Genomic DNA, 19,327 nt, shown 5'->3' on the forward strand with positions numbered 1-19,327 from the left:
CGCTTGCACAATATAAACTAAATAATACTCTCGTATTAAACTTAAAGTGAGAAGTCGTGTATATCTAACAATGTTTATATTTTATCAGTAAACCAAAGCACGTGTACTTTGAATTCATACTGAAATTACATTATTCAGTAATAGCAAAACGATTTTGATTATGCAAGTCGCAAAATCACGTGACAATTATAACCGATATAAAGTAGCAGTAAGTCTGTATTTCATACTTACATTTTGATATTGTCATTTTGTAGAAATTTTAAAGCTGTTAAAAATTGATCAAACTTTGATAAGGGTATGTAACAGCCTTTTCTGATTTAACTTATTCGTACATTCTGATCGTAATGGTGTGTTCAGATCAAAGATTTCGAATTTTCGAGACGTGGGTAAGCCTTGTTCTTCATAATGTCTGAAAACAAGGCTATATAGATGAACTCGGGTTATCAGAACTATCTAGAAAGGGAGTTGAAGGCAAGTCGTATTCCAGCCTTGATAAGAAAAGCGCTGTGTCTTCTGACAGTTTAGGATCTACAAGCACAAAGGTCAATGGCAAAAGCCGTTCACGTGACTCGGGCAACAGTAAGCAACGTAATCAAAAGGGGGTATCCGTCCAGAAACGAGGCCAACAGAATACTGTTCCACTGAAACAAGGTTTCTAGTCATATCTTAGCGAGTAGGAGAACGAAACGTTTTTCATGGTATTCCATACCAAAACATACCGAACACTGCGCCTATTGATTTCAGCATTCAAAATTCTACAGTCTGCGTCATCTAGTAATCGAATCTAAGAAGACCAGAATTTAAGTATCTCTTGGCAACGTTCTTGAATCTTAGGTTTTACCTTTTCAGCTTATATATGACCTGTTAATTATTGGCCCTAATTTTCTGAAGATGTTAAACACAGGTCGTTTCACAAATGTCAAATTGTAACACCTGCTCTTCAAAGGTATTTTCACACAGATATTGTGTATCACAGAAATCTTCCCAATCGATGGTAATTGTAACTAACAACTAAATATGTAAAGAAAAGTTTTGTTCCGATTCTGAGTTTGAATTTATTTGATGCGGGTGTTTATGTGACCGACTTAGATAAGTCACAAACATATCATAATTCCCAGTTCTAAATTTTCCATCCGGTACTCTGTGTTTATCAAATCTCTCGTAACTGTGTAAACATTCCTTTGGTATATTACTCATATGGGGCATCCTGTGTACCGGGACGTAAAAGCTGATATAATTCTATACTGAATGTCACAGTGTAACGTTTCCTTTCACACCTTCTTCCCCTCGTTTTATTTTTCTTTCTGCCCTGTACATCAAAATATCAATCAATGACTAGAGAATCAGTGTACGACTTCTCTTTCACCTGTGGCATAAATGACAACTAGAGTAAACTTTACTTTAGTTCTTCGGTAGTTCTGATTGCGAGAGGTGGTTCGTGGACAGGTGATGCGAGATTTAGTTTATCAACATACCGTACTTCCTCCATTGTTCATCATGGCACGGCCAGGTGGTTAAGGCATTCGACTCGTAATCCGAAGGTTGGGGGTTCGAATCCCCGTCACACTAAACATGCTCGCCCTTTCAGCCGTGGGGGAGTTATAGTGTGACGGCCAATTGGTAAAAGATTAGCCCAAGAGTTGATGATGGGTGGTTATGACTGGCTGCCTTCCCTCTAGTCTTACACTGTTAAATTCGGGACGGCTAGCAGATAGCTCTCGTGTAGCTTTGGACGAAATTCAAACCAAACCCTTCCTCCATTGTTCAAATGAAGAAAACCAAAACCAATATATACAAATAACTCCAATTCTTCGAGTCACCATTGCAATAGGTTTCAGCAGATTCCGTACGTGTATTCGTCGAATAACGACGAAGTTTGATAACATTTGGTAACATTTCGTCATACTTGAGTTAATACCTTTTCGATTGGTGTAATTTTCGTTTCTCTAGCCATTCTTCATTTCACAAAGGTTCTTTACTGGATTTAAGCCCGTAGTGTCATCAGGAAATTGAAAAGCTCTAAGTGAAGTTAACGATTTATTTTTAAGAACATTTTTTTATAATATCGCATAAACAAAGTGGGCTGCATTCACTTGCACCAGACTGACATTCAAATAGGCGTAGCATGTTCTTGTGGTTAGGACGTTTGATTTCCCATCTAAGAATCACAAATTTGAACTCCCGTGAAACAAAAGATGCTCGCTCTTTCAGACGTGGGGGGCGTTAGTACGTTACAGTCAATCCCACTATTCGTTGGTAAGAGAGTAGCTTAAGAGTTGGCGGTGGGTGATGACTAACTGCCTTCTGTCTCGTGTTACATTGCTAAATTAGATATGGATAGTACAGATAACGATCGTGCTGCTTTGCGCGAAATTCAGAAAACAAAACAAGGTCAGTGTGGTAAAACTGTTTTGTCATGAGGAAATGGCCCCGGCATGGCCAGATGGGTTAAGGAGTTCGACTTGTAAATTGAGGGTCGCGGGTTCGCATCCCCTATCGCACCAAAAATGCTCGCCCTTTCAGTCGTAGGGGTGTGATAATGTTTCGGTCAATCCCATTATTCGTTGGTAAAAAAGTAGCCCAAGAGTTGGCGGTGGGTGGTAATGACTAGCTGCCTTCCCTCTAGTCTTACACTGCTAAATTAGGGATGGCTAGCGCAGATAGCCCTCAAGTAGCTTTGCGCGAAATTCGAAAAAGAAAACAAACAATCATGAGGATATAAAGTAGAACTTGTTCTGCTAGATATTAAAAAGCATCCGTGGTGGATATAATTCAAGTACAACAAATGTTTGCCATGTTTTATAAAATGTTTTTAAATTTTCTTTGCCATAATTTTGTACTTACCAAACAAATAGTTTTTTTATCATTGTTAATGGTGAATAATTTAATACTTTTCAATAAAACTGTTTACTAAAGATATTACAGCGAAGCTTCCAACAAGTGTCGGTTATGTTTTTGTATAAGGCTACACTCTCGTTCCGTGCAATTGAAAATCTCAAACTAAGACGCAAAAGAGTTGGTAAATTGCGTAGAATTATCTTGTATTTATATATATTATATCTTAGAAAACATTTTGACACACATGGAATATGTTACTTTAACTATAAAATTGTGTTTTTTCATATATCAAGACTATTGTAATTACAATCAAAAGTGATGCCACAGAGGTTCAACTGATGATATATGAGGGAGGTTACGTTGGAGAGAATGTAATATTTTATAATCGCTTGCAATTTAGAAATATTTAATAAACAGTATAGGAATAATTAGATTTTGATACCATATTCAAAACAAATTTTGAAGAGATGTGACAGTTATGTGCCGCTAACTGTGCAACTGGATTAGTTTGAGAATACTGGACAAGTGTGGACATTTCTTAAAAGTGTTCAAGTGTGCAATATTGTGTAACCAAAACACCTTCGAAGTCACTGAAGTCGAGTTTAATAGAGAACCGCTCCAGTTGAAATGTTTGTCTCTAGGTTATCAAATTTAAATGTTTTAATAAGTGCAAAGTGGGTGAATTTAACTACTCTTGAAGAGTGTTCAAGTTTCCTAGAGAAAATATTTGGTTTTCCATGGATAGTATATCGTACAAAAAAAAATCAAGTATTAGACCCCTCCGAAAAAAAACCCGTTTATTTCATGTGGTTTTAAAAAGAGTATAACAGTGTGATTTAGAGCCTTAATTATAGGGTTTGTTTGTACGTTATTGGAATATTAAACCGGCCTTTTCTCTGTTATTTAGTATTACTTTGGAGTTTCATTTACTATGGCCTTGTGCTGATAAAAACTGATTCATTCGAAACATAGTTTCCGAGCAGCTACATTAGGTAATAAAACTATGAATTTCTAAAATTGAATGTTGAGGTGAGTTTATAAAGATTCAGTAGTTTCATGAACAAAAATCTTGAACCTGAATGTATTAAAAACGTTTTTTTATCCTTTTTGTAGAAGTGGATAAGGAAAGAGTTAAACTAGAAAACGTCCCTTCAAATTTATATGAATCGCTTTGTATGCCGGAATTTGACGATTTTTTTCAACAAGGAAGCAACTATCCGTTGCCAGAAACAAAGGTTATTCCTGTCATGAACAACAGCACAGTATCAAATGGTATCCCAGCCTCAAGTGGCCAGCATTATATAGAAGGTATGGTTTCACTACCATTACTTTCACACGTTATTTGTTGTCCTTTTAGCATTTTAGTGTGAAGATACATAGAGGGTTAACTGTGCGTCATTTATTGCTGTTTGTTGTCAGACGTAAGGCGGTTAGTCCCGAAGCATCCATTGCCAACTCGTTGACTACTTTAATCTGACCAGATAGTAAAATCTGATAGTCGCTTCCAGAACCCACCCATGATCCAAAAGTGCAATGCGCGGTACTGTTGCAACTGGACGCGTTAACTCTCGGATTCACAACCCAGGCTCTTTAGGCTACACCCGACATAGAGGTATTCCTTGTTAATGAAAGTTTAAGTGCTTGAATTTAGTTGACTTATTTACATTCAAGATCAAAAACTAGTTTATTTCAGTGTATTTACTCTGCGACTCTAATTAGTTTGTACTTAAACAGCTTTATAATAATACAGACTGTAACGTAAAGTAACGAAAGAATGTTTCGCAGAAGTACTAGTACAATTAAGTTTCTAAGGCAGCATAAAATTATTATGGCCTGTCTTAATCCTTCTAAAGAGTATTACCTGATAGTTTCAGTGTATTATGGCCTGTCTTAATCCTTCTAAAGAGTATTACCTGATAGTTTCAGTGTATTATGGCCTGTCTTAATCCTTCTAAAGAGTATTACCTGATAGTTTCAGTGTATTATTATGGCCTGTCTTAATCCTTCTAAAGAGTATTACCTGATAGTTTCAGTGTATTATGGCCTGTCTTAATCCTTCTAAAGAGTATTACCTGATAGTTTCAGTGTATTATGGCCTGTCTTAACCCTAAGAGTATTACCTGACAGTCTTAATCCTGTCTTAATCCTTCTAAAGAGTATTACCTGATAGTTTCAGTGTATTATGGCCTGTCTTAATCCTTCTAAAGAGTATTACCTGATAGTTTCAGTGTATTATGGCCTGTCTTAATCCTTCTAAAGAGTATTACCTGATAGTTTCAGTGTATTATGGCCTGTCTTAATCCTTCTAAAGAGTATTACCTGATAGTTTCAGTGTATTATGGCCTGTCGTAATCCTTCTAAAGAGTATTACCTGATAGTTTCAGTGTATTATTATGGCCTGTCTTAATCCTTCTGAAGAGTATTACCTGATAGTTTCAGTGTATTATTATGGCCTGTCTTAATCCTTCTAAAGAGTATTACCTGATAGTTCCAGTGTATTATTATGGCCTGTCTTAATCCTTCTAAAGAGTATTACCCGATAGTTTGTGTATTATTATGGCCTGTCTTAATCCTTCTAAAGAGTATTACCTGATAGTTTCAGTGTATTATTATGGCCTGTCGTAATCCTTCTAAAGAGTATTACCTGATAGTTTCAGTGTATTATGGCCTGTCGTAATCCTTCTAAAGAGTATTACCTGATAGTTTCAGTGTATTATTATGGCCTGTCTTAATCCTTCTAAAGAGTATTACCTGATAGTTCCAGTGTATTATTATGTCCTGTCTTAATCCTTCTAAAGAGTATTACCTGATAGTTTCAGTGTATTATTATGGCCTGTCTTAACCCTTCTAAAGAGTATTACCTGATAGTTTGTGTATTATTATGGCCTGTCTTAATCCTTCTAAAGAGTATTACCTGATAGTTTGTGTATTATTATGGCCTGTCTTAATCCTTCTAAAGAGTATTACCTTATAGTTTCAGTGTGTTTTAATATTTCCGTGGACTATTAAAATTCTGTCATTTTAAAGTATGGTTGGTGTGTTGTCTGTTTTGCATGGACATTCCAAAACAACAAAGATCGACCGACTTGTTTGTGGTGGCTATTGTCATATTCCATTGTTATGTTGTTGTTTTTTATAGTAGTTAATAGGTCATTTATCCACTCATTGGCTGAAAGTTAACTTTCATTTGAGGGTCTGTAATTGTACCATTATATGTGACCATGAGCTGTGTTAAAAGTGTGACTAGAGCACGCTATGTAACAAGATTTTCGTCTCGCTGAGAGTACTACAACTTCTAATTTTTTGTAACTCATGTGTCACGTATGACACTCGTGGCGTTCAAAGCTGCAACTTAGCCTAACATATTAAGACCTGTGTTCAGAATGATTTATCTTAATTTGTCATAGGCTTATAGTTTGGATCAACATCTTAGGGATGGCGCGAAATCTATCCTCTGGAGAAGGTAGGAATGGAAGCAAGAGAGTGAGTGATGTATAACGCACGTGTCTTTCGTGATGACGAAAAACCCACTTGAAATAAACATTTATCTCAGGACGGCTGGTATGGGTATTAACACTTTTACATAAGAAAGTAGAAACGTTGTTCTCTGCTTTCTTTTGGCAGAAGTGTTAATACACATACCAGGCGTACATCTTTGCCATTCGATAATTAGCATAGTTTACGTTATTGTATATATTTACTAAATGCATATCTGTTTGAATCTGTGGAACACTAATTTTTCAAATTTACCGACAGTGACATGCTGGATTATTATTTTTAAATGATGTACGTATATTTGGGTTGGGTTGAGAGCTTAAAGTATCACAGACAAGTAGGAAAACAGCTCTGTCTAAAATGTTTAAGAAACAATGGTTTTTATATATTAGTGTTTGTGATTTAATTATTTCTGGAACTAAATGCCATTGTCAGTCATATAAATTATACTTTCTTTTGGCCCGACATGGCCAGGTGGGTTAAGGCGTTCGACTCGTAATCTGAGGGTTGCGGGTTCGAATCCTTGTCGCACCAAACATGCTCGCCCTTTCAGCCGTGGGGACGTTATAATGTGCGGTCAATCCCACTATTCGTTGGTAAAAAAAGTAGCCCAAGAGTTGACGGTGGGTGGTGATGACTAGCTGCCTTCCCCCTAGTCTTACACTGCAAAATTAGGGACGGCTAGTGCAGATAGCCCTCGTGTAGCTTTGCGCGAAATTCAATGACGGACAAACAAACAATACTTTCTTTTAACTGGCTGGTACTATGCTGCTGTAATTTGAATTTTTTTTCAATATATGCATTTCGTGACAATTCCTCTTGATAAGGTACAAAAAAGTTAAATACAAAGGGGCTTCGTTATCATATATTAAATTCGACACCGTTTAATAAACTTCTATCAAGTTAAGCTGGTTGTGAAATAATAACAGTCGTCAACACGCCCGTTTCTCGGAATGTACTAAAGTTTTCTCTAGGTATACTACATGTAGCCATAACTTTCAGAATACTTCTCGGAGAAAGATGTGTTTCAATACTGTGTATTGAAAGCCTGTATCTGGAACGTTTGCACACAGAAAATGCCTCTAATGTTTTGGTTTTTAACAGTTTTTTCGAGCGTTTTTAGTTTTCTTTTGTAATCATAATCGTGGGCGCTTATGTTATTTTAGCATTCCCTAGTGCTAACTAACAGCATTCATTAACATATTTGGCAGCTTACGTCTTCTTTTCGTGTGCAGACTAATGAGAAATTATTACTGTAGTGCAATAGTGACTACCACGTGGTTTTGGGGGTATAACATGTCGCCATTAAGACAGCAATTAAAGTCGTAACTTGTTAGGTTGTTAGACTGCCGAGGAGCAATTTCTTGAGACGTCGCTTAGGTAAGATAACTGTTTTTTTTTGTTTTTTTTTAGTAAACTGTATGTAATTAATTAAAACATTTAACGTGGTTATGATAACCACTCAAAATCATGTGATTTTTAATGTTAATGAGCGTCAAAAACGTGAGATAAGATGTAGCCCTAGTTGTTAAAGCGGGCCATTATATTTGCCTCTTAATTTAGACTACGTTAAATATGAAATTAAAATCCTATATCAAAAGCGTGGAACTCGCGCTATAGACAAGTATGTATATCAGAATCGTCAACTAGACTTTGTAAATTCAAGAATCTTTAATACTGAGTAGGTTTCACTTCAATGCAAATCCGATCATTGTTGATCATAACCGTAATGTTTGCAAATGTTTGACTCTGACAACAATATTGGCCTGACAATATTGGACAATGTTGCGTGACAACTTCACGCAACAGTCGATTAACAAACGAAAAGAAATCAAACAAAAAAAAATGTTTTCCTGAGTTCAGACCTTTTTCAAATGTGTTGTGGATTGTATTTTCCAGTATTTTCTGCATCCTCTAAAAGAGTTATTAAATAATAATAGGGGCCCGGCATGGCTTAGCGCGTAAGGCGTGCGACTCGTAATCCGAGGGTCGCGGGTTCGAGCCCGCGTCGCGCTAAACATGCTCGCTCTCCCAGCCGTGGGGGTGTATAATGTGACGGTCAATCCCACTATTCGTTGGTAAAAGAGTAGCCCAAGAGTTGTTGGTGGCTGGTGATGATTAGCTACCTTCCCTCTAGTCTTACACTGCTAAATTAGGGACGGCTAGCACAGATAACCCTCGAGTAGCTTTGTGCGAAATTCCAAAACAAAAACAAACAAACAAACAAATAATAATAACTAACAAAATAAAATGACTGAATTATAGTTCAAGGTTTTAACTGAGTCTCCTCTATTAATATCAGTATTAGAGGTTTCAAAGTGCAGGTGATCTCCAAAGGGATATACAAATACGTACATATTTTAACAAGTATTTACCTTGACATAATATAATGGAACTCTTGTTTATATGATACTGTAAAAACGTTTTATTTTGCAATGTGCAACCCCTAATTTCGCGAAATCTTTAATCCTGTGTGCGTGTAGATTTTCAATAGGGATCACCATTTTCCCGTTTAACTTTCGTTTCCCGTCACGAAGAACTTCATTCTTTATTTTCAGGGAGCAATATGACGACATGAAATACGTCACACGCGGATCTAAAGCACTGGTGCCATCTATATAAATGTAATAGTACTGTCTGTTGTAAGCCCATGTAAAAACATTGCAGCGTATGGATGGATCTTCACCAAAATTGGTATGGAAGTTCATTAGACACATGGAAAAATACAAATTTTCCATTTCATGTTTTTATGGGTATTTATGCAGTTTATTTTTTACCACTACTCTTCACCCCTGCTGATTGAACTTCACCAAATTTGCCATGAAAGTTTGTTGGGTCCATGAGGAGATACGTGCAAACTTACGATTTCATATTTTGTGTTTTCTTGTTTTTATGGGCGTTTTGGTTGTTGTTTTTTAAAATTATGTTTAAACGAAACAACTTTTCATGTCCAAAAATAACCTTTCATTAATCGTGAATTTACATAACTTCTATCCCAGTTACGGTTACCCCAGCTTATACATATAATATGTATATGTATAGATACTTTGTTTGTTTTTTACTATTATGTCGCATCGCATGTTTTGTTTCGTTATCTACTTTAATCACTGGGATTTAGGCCTAGTATATTCTTTGTTCCATAGGTAATACTGGAAAGTAGAAACTATAAAGTGTAAAGTTACTGGTTGGTAGCACGAGACTATAATTTATAATTTAGATGCTTTTGTTTAATAATTTAAGAACAATATAGCTTATGCTTTTGTTTCATTAAGTGAACCATAAGAATGATTGGTTTTTAAACTGTTGATGGAACAAAGAAACAGATACGAAACTAAATTAATGTAATTTATCATGAACTTCCTTTTTTTTTTCTTGTACAGTTCTTTCAAATCTAACATAAATTAATGTTTTAATTTGTTTCCAGCATGCTTTTATTTCATAAAATACTTTGTGTGTAAGGATATGCTACCATGTGCAGCATTCATCTTACTCTAACAGCCGCTTGAGGTCGCAAATATATTCGTTTTATACCGTTTTTTATTAAATATATGAATGCATTAAATGTTGTAAACTGAAAATGTATTTAGAATAATAAAAGGAGTTTAATAGGTTTGAAGAGGTATTGAACATTCTCAGAAGAAATTTTTGTACTTAATACTTGAAATGTACGAATACAGTTTCAAATATAGCGTCCCCTAGTTTTCAAGGAAGCCAAGGAATACAAAATCCGATGCCCTAGTCCTGTTTAGCAACCCTGACTACTTACTTTTAGACTTCATCACAGTGGTGTGACCTACCAAGAGCAGTTTATCCCCCCCCCCATAGGGGACTACTTATACAGATAAGCCCTCTTCTCTGCTACCCTGGTTATCTAATTGTAACAGTGTAAAATGAACAGCCACTACAATCATGTTTCAACAATAAAAACAATTTATTTGAATAATTATCTGTAACCCTCTCTCTCTTTCCTGGTGAAGCTTCTGGCAAGATTTTTATTAATAGAGTAGGTCACAAGAGTGCACCTCATGTGATCATAAATTTATATAATACTCTTCTACTACATTAATAGTATCAGTATGTCACCACTAGGGAAGCTGGTGTCAGTTTTGTCATACACCCAGATATTTGTTCATAATACAAATGCTTATGTAAAAGGTTAGTGTTTTAATGCAACTAAACATTAATACATAAACTAATTGTTAAAAGTAAATGATAAATACAACCTTAATCATAATATATATATATATATAGAATTTGCTACATCATATACGATTGTGTTGGTATTTGAGCAACACATATCTACAAAATGGACCTAAGTGAGATGAAAAAGATCAGCCATATAAAGATATAATGAAAGAAAACAATGTCATATAAAAAGGGGACAAACACTGAAAAGTGGACAATGAAATGTAAAATTAGGTTAGCTGAATGAGAAATTATTGGAAAAACCTTAACAAATTTACTGTTATACATTTAGTTTATCTATGTTTTGTGCATGTGATGTGTATTGTGCAAGACCTGCCTGTTCTTTAAAATTTGTAGAAGATCCTCAAGAGCAAGAATCAACAACATTTGGTTTACTGGTGAAATTTAGAATGTTGTTGAAGGTGATTCATATAAAAGCTAGCTAGCCAAGACACAGTTGTTATTGTTGGTCAGATACAGTCAGTATACTACAAGCCTTGGAAGCTGTAGTTGTGATTTATGCTTATTAACCAGAAAACTACAGAATTTTACTAGAAACATCTTTAGATTTTGAACGTTACAAACCATTGAACTTCAGTGAATTACATCAGATGTTATTATTTCTATGAGGACATTAAATATCATTCTCAGTAAGAAGTGAGCTTGTAACTGGTTTGAGGCCAGCCAAAAAAAGAAGCCAGCTAACTTTAGCGAGGTACACCAGTAACAATTCACAATTAATTTGCTTGTCATGGATTTGGACCTTCTATAAAATACTCAGTTCTAGACCAGACAGAAGACTTAATATGGTATGTAAGTTTGTAAAATTCATATATATAAATGGTTATTTGTAATAACCACTTATGAATTATATTATTGTTTATATTTTAAAACATTTTAGTTAAGAAGGAAAATTCTGTGTATCAGTTTTATTGGCAAATAGCATAAATTTTGTGCATATCAGAATTCAATTAACTTCCAAATTGAAAATTAAAATTTTTGCCTATTTGAAATTGTAATATATAACATATATAACACATAATAAATTGGGGACTTGTCCGAGATAAATTATAATACATAACAGATCCTTTTTCATATCTTCGTTATTGCTTGTTCCTATCTCAGTATAAATGGTAAGACGTTTTCCCTTTTTAATGTTAATGTATGACTTGATAATATGTTTTTTGTTGTTTTTTTTCATTAATGGCTCCATTAAATTTCATGGATATTAATACTCTGATAACTTGTTGGTTGACAGTAAATTATTTTTATGAATATGCTTCTTCAAATGTGTTTAAAATTTTTTATAGCATTTGGATCCTCAGTAGGTTAGCAGTAAGTGTATGGACTTAATGCTAAAATTTGGGACTGGATTCCCCACAGTTATCAAAATGCAGATAGATTATCATGCACCTTGGTGCTAAAAATGACCAAAGAACAGACTGATTTTGCAAATTTAAAAACATCTTGTTTATAAAAACGGATTTTTAAGACATTGAAAAATAGATGTTTTAAGTTACATTTCTAACATTTAGCATTTTGTAGTTTGATTAATTATGTCAAAACTTATTTTGTTTGAGGAGGGGGGTAAACTACATACACAGCCATGACTGCTTTATGGAAAACACAAAGATTTTACCATTTTTCTTTAGTTACTTGTTGCTTGGCCTAGACCAAGTAAACAGTTCCTGACTGAAGGTTTTTTTATTCATACTCTTGAGGTTATCAAATATGATCAACTGTTCATATTTGATTTTATTACAGAAGACACCTAAAGAGTTTAAACATTGTTTTTTATTTGCTGAAGTGTTATTTTTAAAAATAATATTGAATACTATATGTTTTACAAATTTGCCTGTGTACTTTGTTCCTTCTTCTAGGTGGGTATAACCACTTCACCAAGTCAATACACACACTGAATGACATGAACCATGAAGAGATAGGTTTAAATCAACAGTTTGATGATGCTCAAGAATATGGGTTAGAGGCTAGTACTCCTCATCCAGGCTGTGTGGATGCTAGTCCAGAGTTTTACCCAAGCCCCTCTACACCTCTTATGGTTTCAGAAAACAGCTATCAGCCTACCTTTCCCACAAAAAGTTACACTAGATGTAAGTACAGTTCTGATATTTTAATAGGATATCACATGTTTCAAAGTTGTAGACTGTATTTTGTGAAAACAAACATGTTCCTACAGTAATACACCATACTTACTAGTGTATTCCGCTCTTGCTCTTATCCAAAAATCTCAAATAAGTTAAATAATTAAACAGTGCAACTCCAGAAACTTTTCCTGTTTATTGCCATGTAAAATATGAACCTGGAAAAAAAAATGGATACAAATTATCAAATCTCAGTTGTTGTAAATAGGTATTCAAAGTTATCATTACTTATGCACAGTGATATCTGTCTATAAACACACACACACACACACACACACACACAAAACATGAACTTCTATATAAATATAGTACCTTAGATTTAAGTAATACATTGAATTATACTAACAAGATACCAGAGATGGTAATTTATGGTATATTTTTTTTTCACACTTCAGTTCTTTCTGACATTCCATGGAAGACAAACACTGTAATAAGATGTAGATAGCTTCATTGACATTTGTTACCACTGAAGTTTTACAATATTTACATTACCAGATTAGAAAGATGTTAGTTTCAGAGTACGTGCCACTCAATTTTCTGTTTCAGTTGTAACATGTAAAGTAGTAGTTATACAAAAGAATAGATATTGCAGCATCATTTCAAATATTACTTAGGTAATAACAAAAACTTGATTTTTTTTTACATTTCAAGTGATACATAATGACAGTTGTCACTCTTACCAACCCACTGAAAATACCAGATGACAATATGTCAAGAGGGACATTAGTATAAAAGCACTATGAACAAAACTACATATGTAAGGCAACAACATTTTGCTAATATAAAGATATAAAATTGATTGCCTGTACCAAGTGATTCTGGGGTTGAAAAATGTTTTGCCCTCATTGTTTAACATAAGTGATTTTTTTTTTTTTTTGGAATGTTTAAGCCAATCATTTAAGTTTGATTTATGGAAAGGAATATTGGCATATCCTAAACTTCGTTAAGAAAGTCCCAAATATGAATTGGCACCTAATATTTATATTGTGTAAAAGGAAGATCACAGGAGAAAACAATAATTAACTAATTTGGTGGCTTATTGAAATCTGAAAAATTAAGTCTTAGTTTGTGGCCAGACTGTGTTAAAATGACTAAATGTGTTAGTTAGCAGCTCTTTCCTCCAGAAATAGTTCTAATCACAAAACTACCAAATAATTATGATAAAAATAACCCACTGTCTTAGTGACAATACTTTGGAAACAACAATTACAACTAGGTAACTGATAGTTATTAGTGATATTATATTTTAATAAAATACCTGTTTACATAACTTAGTGTTATATTTATCACCACCAGCAAAAATCACTGGAGTTGTGCAATGGATATTATGTGAACAAAGTAAGCAATATACTGAAGTAAGTCTTAATATTATTTGATGAAGATGTAACACTGAAATCATCATGCTTTAATTAGTTCTCATTCTTGTCTGAAGCTGATTCAAAATATTTGCTAGATAGTAGAATCTAAAAAATAAATCGATCCTTCAATGCCGAATTAAACTTATGTTTGACAAGATTAAGGAAACCTTAAAAACCACAAAATGCACTTCAAATACTAAGGACTATCATAGCTTCTGTTAGACCAATTTGTTTGTTTTTTTAATAATATGTCAAGTATGAGATTAAAGCTCATTTTTAGGGTTAGGTGAAAGTTCTAGCTGCAGCTATGTCTCACAACAAATTGGGTTTAATGATTGGCATTAAACTTTAGTTTTAAGTTCATTGTGCTGTAACTTATTTCTTACTTGAAGCACAAAAATAACCTTAGCATTTCTTTGGTGTAAATGTATGTAGTTTTGAACAAGTTTATCCATGTTTGTAATGGAAGTTCCTATATGATGTGACTGTAACCATTTATCACATCAAGAAAACCTTAGTAAAAACAAATTTTAACAATTTTATTTTTTTATTTTTAAGAGTATGGGATCCAGTGATATCATTATTAACCCAAATTAGTTTCTAGTTTTGAAGTAAGAGATGAAAAAACAGTCATTAAAAACTACCATTCTTATAAGTTTCTCTCAACTATAAAACATTTTAGTTATCTACTATGAAAGAATGAGAAATGTGTATGATAGATCTAAGTAATGTTTGTCTCTGATTCATGCATATTATAAACAACAAAGCAGTGTAAGTTACGTTGTCTTGTGTAGAGGTATAAATGTTGTCATGTTGGCAAGTGTTTTTTTTTTTATCTAAATATGATATCATCATAAGATAAGATATCTAGTGACAGTTGTTGTTGTTGCTGTAATTGTATTAATAGTGTGATTTGTCGAGAATTGTTTAAAATCACGAAATTAATTTGGTTATATCATATTAAAGCAAATTTTAAGAAAATCTAAAAGATTATTTTTTTCTAAACCAAATGTTCTTCAGGTTATATAATAAACAAGATATTGGTATTGTGTGTAATAAAAGAATAACTCTTTCTTTTTTCAGTTAAAATTTGTAAATGTGTATTTAATATATCTCTCTGTATTTAAATATTGTTTCTTTAGTAGTTCGGTACTCTCACGAGTTACTTTCTTCTGAAGGCTATGTGCCACATCATTATGAGCCACCTTTCCAAACTGTTCCAGGCTCTCTCCAGAGCCCAACTGATCACTGGTCATCTGAACTGGCAGGATGCCCCAGGCCTATAAGTGGTTCATTTATCCATAATAACCACCATCTCCACCCAGCCTTTGCAGGACTCTCTGTTCGTGACTCAAATTCTGCTCTAAATCAGGAAAGCCAAATCCAAACTCAGAATCACAGCCAGGGCCCTTTAACAGGAAGTGATGATAACAAGCCAATCATACAATCTGCTGTTCTCTCAGGTTACTCAGGTATGTAACAAGATTTGGAAGCTTCTAATCCATATGGCATAATCTGTCATCATTTTAACAAGCACAAAAAAGGAAAATTGGCAAAGTCAGAGAAAGTAATTTTATTTTTAAAACTGTGTAATCTTATAAACCAATTAGAAAATAATCAGTATTTTCATATTATTATATAATTAATAAAATTTGATAATTTACTGTTGTTCATAATCTTAACTTCTCTCAGCAGAAGAAACACCAATTGGAACTCTCCTTTCTAGATGATATTACACAGTTTCCAGCTATTTTACCTTTATCTGTTCAGCGACTGGAAATATAAGACCTTCCTTAGAGTAACTTGTACATTGGGATAATAGTTCTGCTAAATTAATTCTGTAAATAAAATACAGTATTTTAAAAGTATCAAATTTTTCTTGAAGTTTAACCATTAAATCAGTTCCTTGAACATCTAACTGGATCAGTTCCAAGAATCATAACTCAACTCTATCTAATATCAGACTTCAGTAATTCTGAAATAACTATGTATTTAGTTGTTGTCATGGTTCCTTCAAAACCCTTTCTCTATATTGAGGAACGAATTACCGCTAGCTATTGACTGAATTACCAGCAATATCTGTTCTCATAGTTTTTTTGTTTGTTTTGAATTTCGTGCGAAGCTACTCCAGGGCTATCTGCACTAGCCCTCCCAAATTTAGCAGTGTAAGACGAGAGGAAAGGCAGCTAGTCATCACCACCCATCGCCAACTTTTGGGCTACTCTTTTACCAACGAATAGTGGGATTGATCGTAACATTATAACGCCCCCACGGATGAGAGGGCATGTTTGGTGTGACGGGGATTTGAACATGCGACCCTCAGATTACGAGTTGAATGCCTTAACTACCTGACCATGCCGGATCATAGTTTATTTCTGGATTTGATTGCTGGCAAGGTTATTTCCACAACAAGTCCCATCACACTGGACAACAAAATAAATTACAAATCTGTATGATGCTGCCTCATATGTTAATGATTTAAATTCAGAATAGACTTGAACTATCCGTTATGTTGTTTTAATTAACAATTAAAATATTTTTTTCCGTTTTTTATCTTGCAATTTTGTAGTGTAATCTAGTGATCTAGTGTTGAAAATATTTGTTAATAAATTACTTCAAAATTGTCCATCTGCGACTAATTAATTTTAATGAACATTATGAATTATTAAACAGAAACCGAAATTTTTTTTATCAGTTACAAAAATTGCCAAATCACAAAGTTTCAAGGATAATGGTCACAAAAAACGACGAATGCTGGTTTGTTTAACTACGACAACCTAGATTCGATACCTTCTTTTAACGTTTCATATTTTCGCTGTTATTCACTTGACCTCAGCAAACTTCGAACAGTATTCTTCAGTCGTAAATTCTTTAGGAAAGGTTTCTGATAGAGAAAAGCCTGAAATCTCATTAACGTTAATTAAATAAATATGTTAACATTTATCACCATTCTTTAAGCATTCACAGTTCTTAAAACTGCACCCTTGTGCAAATTAATTGAAACAAGACGGAAAATTACGATTTTTTAAATTTTTTGCATTTTATTTCTGAGAATCCAAAAATTACTCACAAATTAATACATCATATGACCAACCTTTATTTTTCAGAAGATCATTAATCCGCTTTGGCATCGAGTCCACGAGTTGACTGCAATCTTTACTAATTTTTGGATCGCGGTACCACACCTCAATTATGGCCTAAATTAGCTTATCTTTCGTAGTACAGTCTTTTCCCGAAGTCTTTCTTTACAAATCGCCCAAAAATGTTCAATAGGATTTAAGTCCAGAGAGATTCCACTCCAGTCCAGCACCTTTATTCGCGTTGTAGTCATAAAATTCTTCACAAGTTTTGATGTGTGGCATGGAGCCAAATCTTGCTGAAAAATGCTAGATCCATCTGGAAATCTCTTTTTCAATTCTGGAACGACTCTTCTCTGCAAAACTTCGATATACTGTGGTCCTCGCATCATACCTTCTACGATATGTAAGCCTCCGACGCCATAGTAGCTGAAAAAGCCCCAAAACATCTTCTTCAAGAGATGTTTTACGAACTGACTGATGTGAGATTCTCGACGTTTCTCACCTGGAGACCTGCGAACATGCAGACTTCTTTGACCCTGCAGGAAGAAATGAGTCTCGTCAATGAATAACACCTTCCTCCATTGTTCTTGCGTCCAGTTCTTGTATTTCAGACCCATCTGATACCGTTTTTTCTTCATTGAGTTGGTAAGAAGTTGTTTTTGACTGGTTTCCTTGCCCTTCTAACGCAATTTCGAATGACGTAATATTCGTCATATATCCCAAAAATAGATCGACCGTACTGCAAAACACAGCTAATGACGCCGTCTGTGTGAAAAAATGACTATTAAAGGAAATCAACGGGTCCAGCGAGCCTACACTGTCCGCCATGCTGTGAAAATATTGTAAAATCACCATTTATTTCAATTAATTTGCACAAGGATGTACTATGAAATGATTGTTACGACAACTGAATCATAGTATAATAGTTGTGGGTTCGAATCCCACTTCGCCCTTTCATCTATATGAGTGTCATAACGTGAATGTCATTTCAACTATTCGTTGTTACAGCGTAGCCCACGAGTTGGCGGTGGATGGCTAACACAGATATATCTCGAATAGCTCTGCGCGAAATTTAGAACAAACAAATAAAATTACCTTAGCTCTATATTATTTCATAAGCATTTCACATTTCATGTTTTTGTTTTTAATTATATTACCAAGAACTCGGAACCTTCATCAGTCAATCGCATTTTAGGGGAAAAATATAATACCGCAAATATTTTTAAACCACGTATGTAGCATTTATGTTATGGAATTATTTATTCCCAGAAAATTGTCTTCCAGAATGATTTTTCGTTAGGTAGAAAAATAACGCCTTATATTTATGCAGAACATTGTCTTTCCAACGTAATCCTTATGTTGTCGCCTTTATTTTGTGACGATAATGCAATGCCCAAAATATCAAAGTCTGTTGTCTTGTAATTATTTTCATTATTTCATAAATAATTATGGAAAATTTTTCTCTTCTGTTATTTCAGTGTCATGTGTTGGTACTGTTTGTCACTTTCAGTTAATTGTCAGCTGTTACTTCTGCTGGTGTATTTGGGAAGAACAAAAATTAAATGTATATTTTTAGCGGGCCTCGGCATGGCCAGGTGGGTTAAGACGTGCAGCTCGTAATCCGAGGGTCACGGATTAACCAAACATGCTCGCTTTTTCAGCCGTGGGGGCGTTATAATGTGACGGTCAATCTCACTATTCTTTGGTAAAAGAGTAGCCCAAGAGTTGGCGGTGGGTGGTGATGACTAGTTGCCTTCCCTCTAGTCTTATACTGCAAAATTAGGAACGGCTAGCGCAGATAGCCCTCGAGTAGCTTTGCGCGAAATTCAAAGACAAAAACAAAACAATTTTTAGCATTTTTAGGAATCCCCTTGTTGCATTCTCTCTCATATTTGCTGCATCAAACTGGTGTTTTTAGCCACCGTACATTTTATAAAAGGTACAAGTGTTTTCTAGTGTTAAAACCCAAGGTTCTTAGAGTCTCGTATTCAGGTTGTGGTACTACCATGCAAGCTTTATTCATATGACTACGAATTATTCATGTTAGGTGAAGCTTTATCGGACACTTCATTAGTATTTTGCCAACCAAATTTTCACTTATTTTACTTTATTCTGGTTAATAACGTAATAATCACGTTTTAAAGTTTAGTTAACAAACAAAATTGTGTTACCAAAATTTGTTTTAAAACTTTAATTTGAAAACATTTTA

At 34.3% G+C, this 19,327-nt stretch overlaps 1 protein-coding gene across 6 annotated transcripts in view; it reads left to right on the forward strand.

The window, feature by feature from the left end:
• LOC143233343 (protein c-ets-1-A-like) overlaps nt 1-19,327 on the forward strand; it is an 88,975-nt gene that overhangs the window by 66,779 nt on the left and 2,869 nt on the right. For 3 of the 6 annotated variants that reach the window (XM_076469500.1, XM_076469497.1, XM_076469502.1), the window contains 3 exons: nt 3,952-4,146; nt 12,399-12,629; nt 15,181-15,510. In XM_076469500.1, coding sequence (XP_076325615.1) covers nt 3,952-4,146; nt 12,399-12,629; nt 15,181-15,510 — 756 coding nt within the window. The remainder of the gene's footprint in view (nt 1-3,951; nt 4,147-12,398; nt 12,630-15,180; nt 15,511-19,327) is intronic. The other 3 variants (XM_076469501.1, XM_076469498.1, XM_076469499.1) reach the window with 2 other exon arrangements.

The sequence above is a fragment of the Tachypleus tridentatus genome, chromosome 12 (genome assembly GCF_004210375.1).
Source record: "Tachypleus tridentatus isolate NWPU-2018 chromosome 12, ASM421037v1, whole genome shotgun sequence".
Classification (NCBI taxonomy): Eukaryota; Metazoa; Arthropoda; class Merostomata; order Xiphosura; family Limulidae; genus Tachypleus; species Tachypleus tridentatus.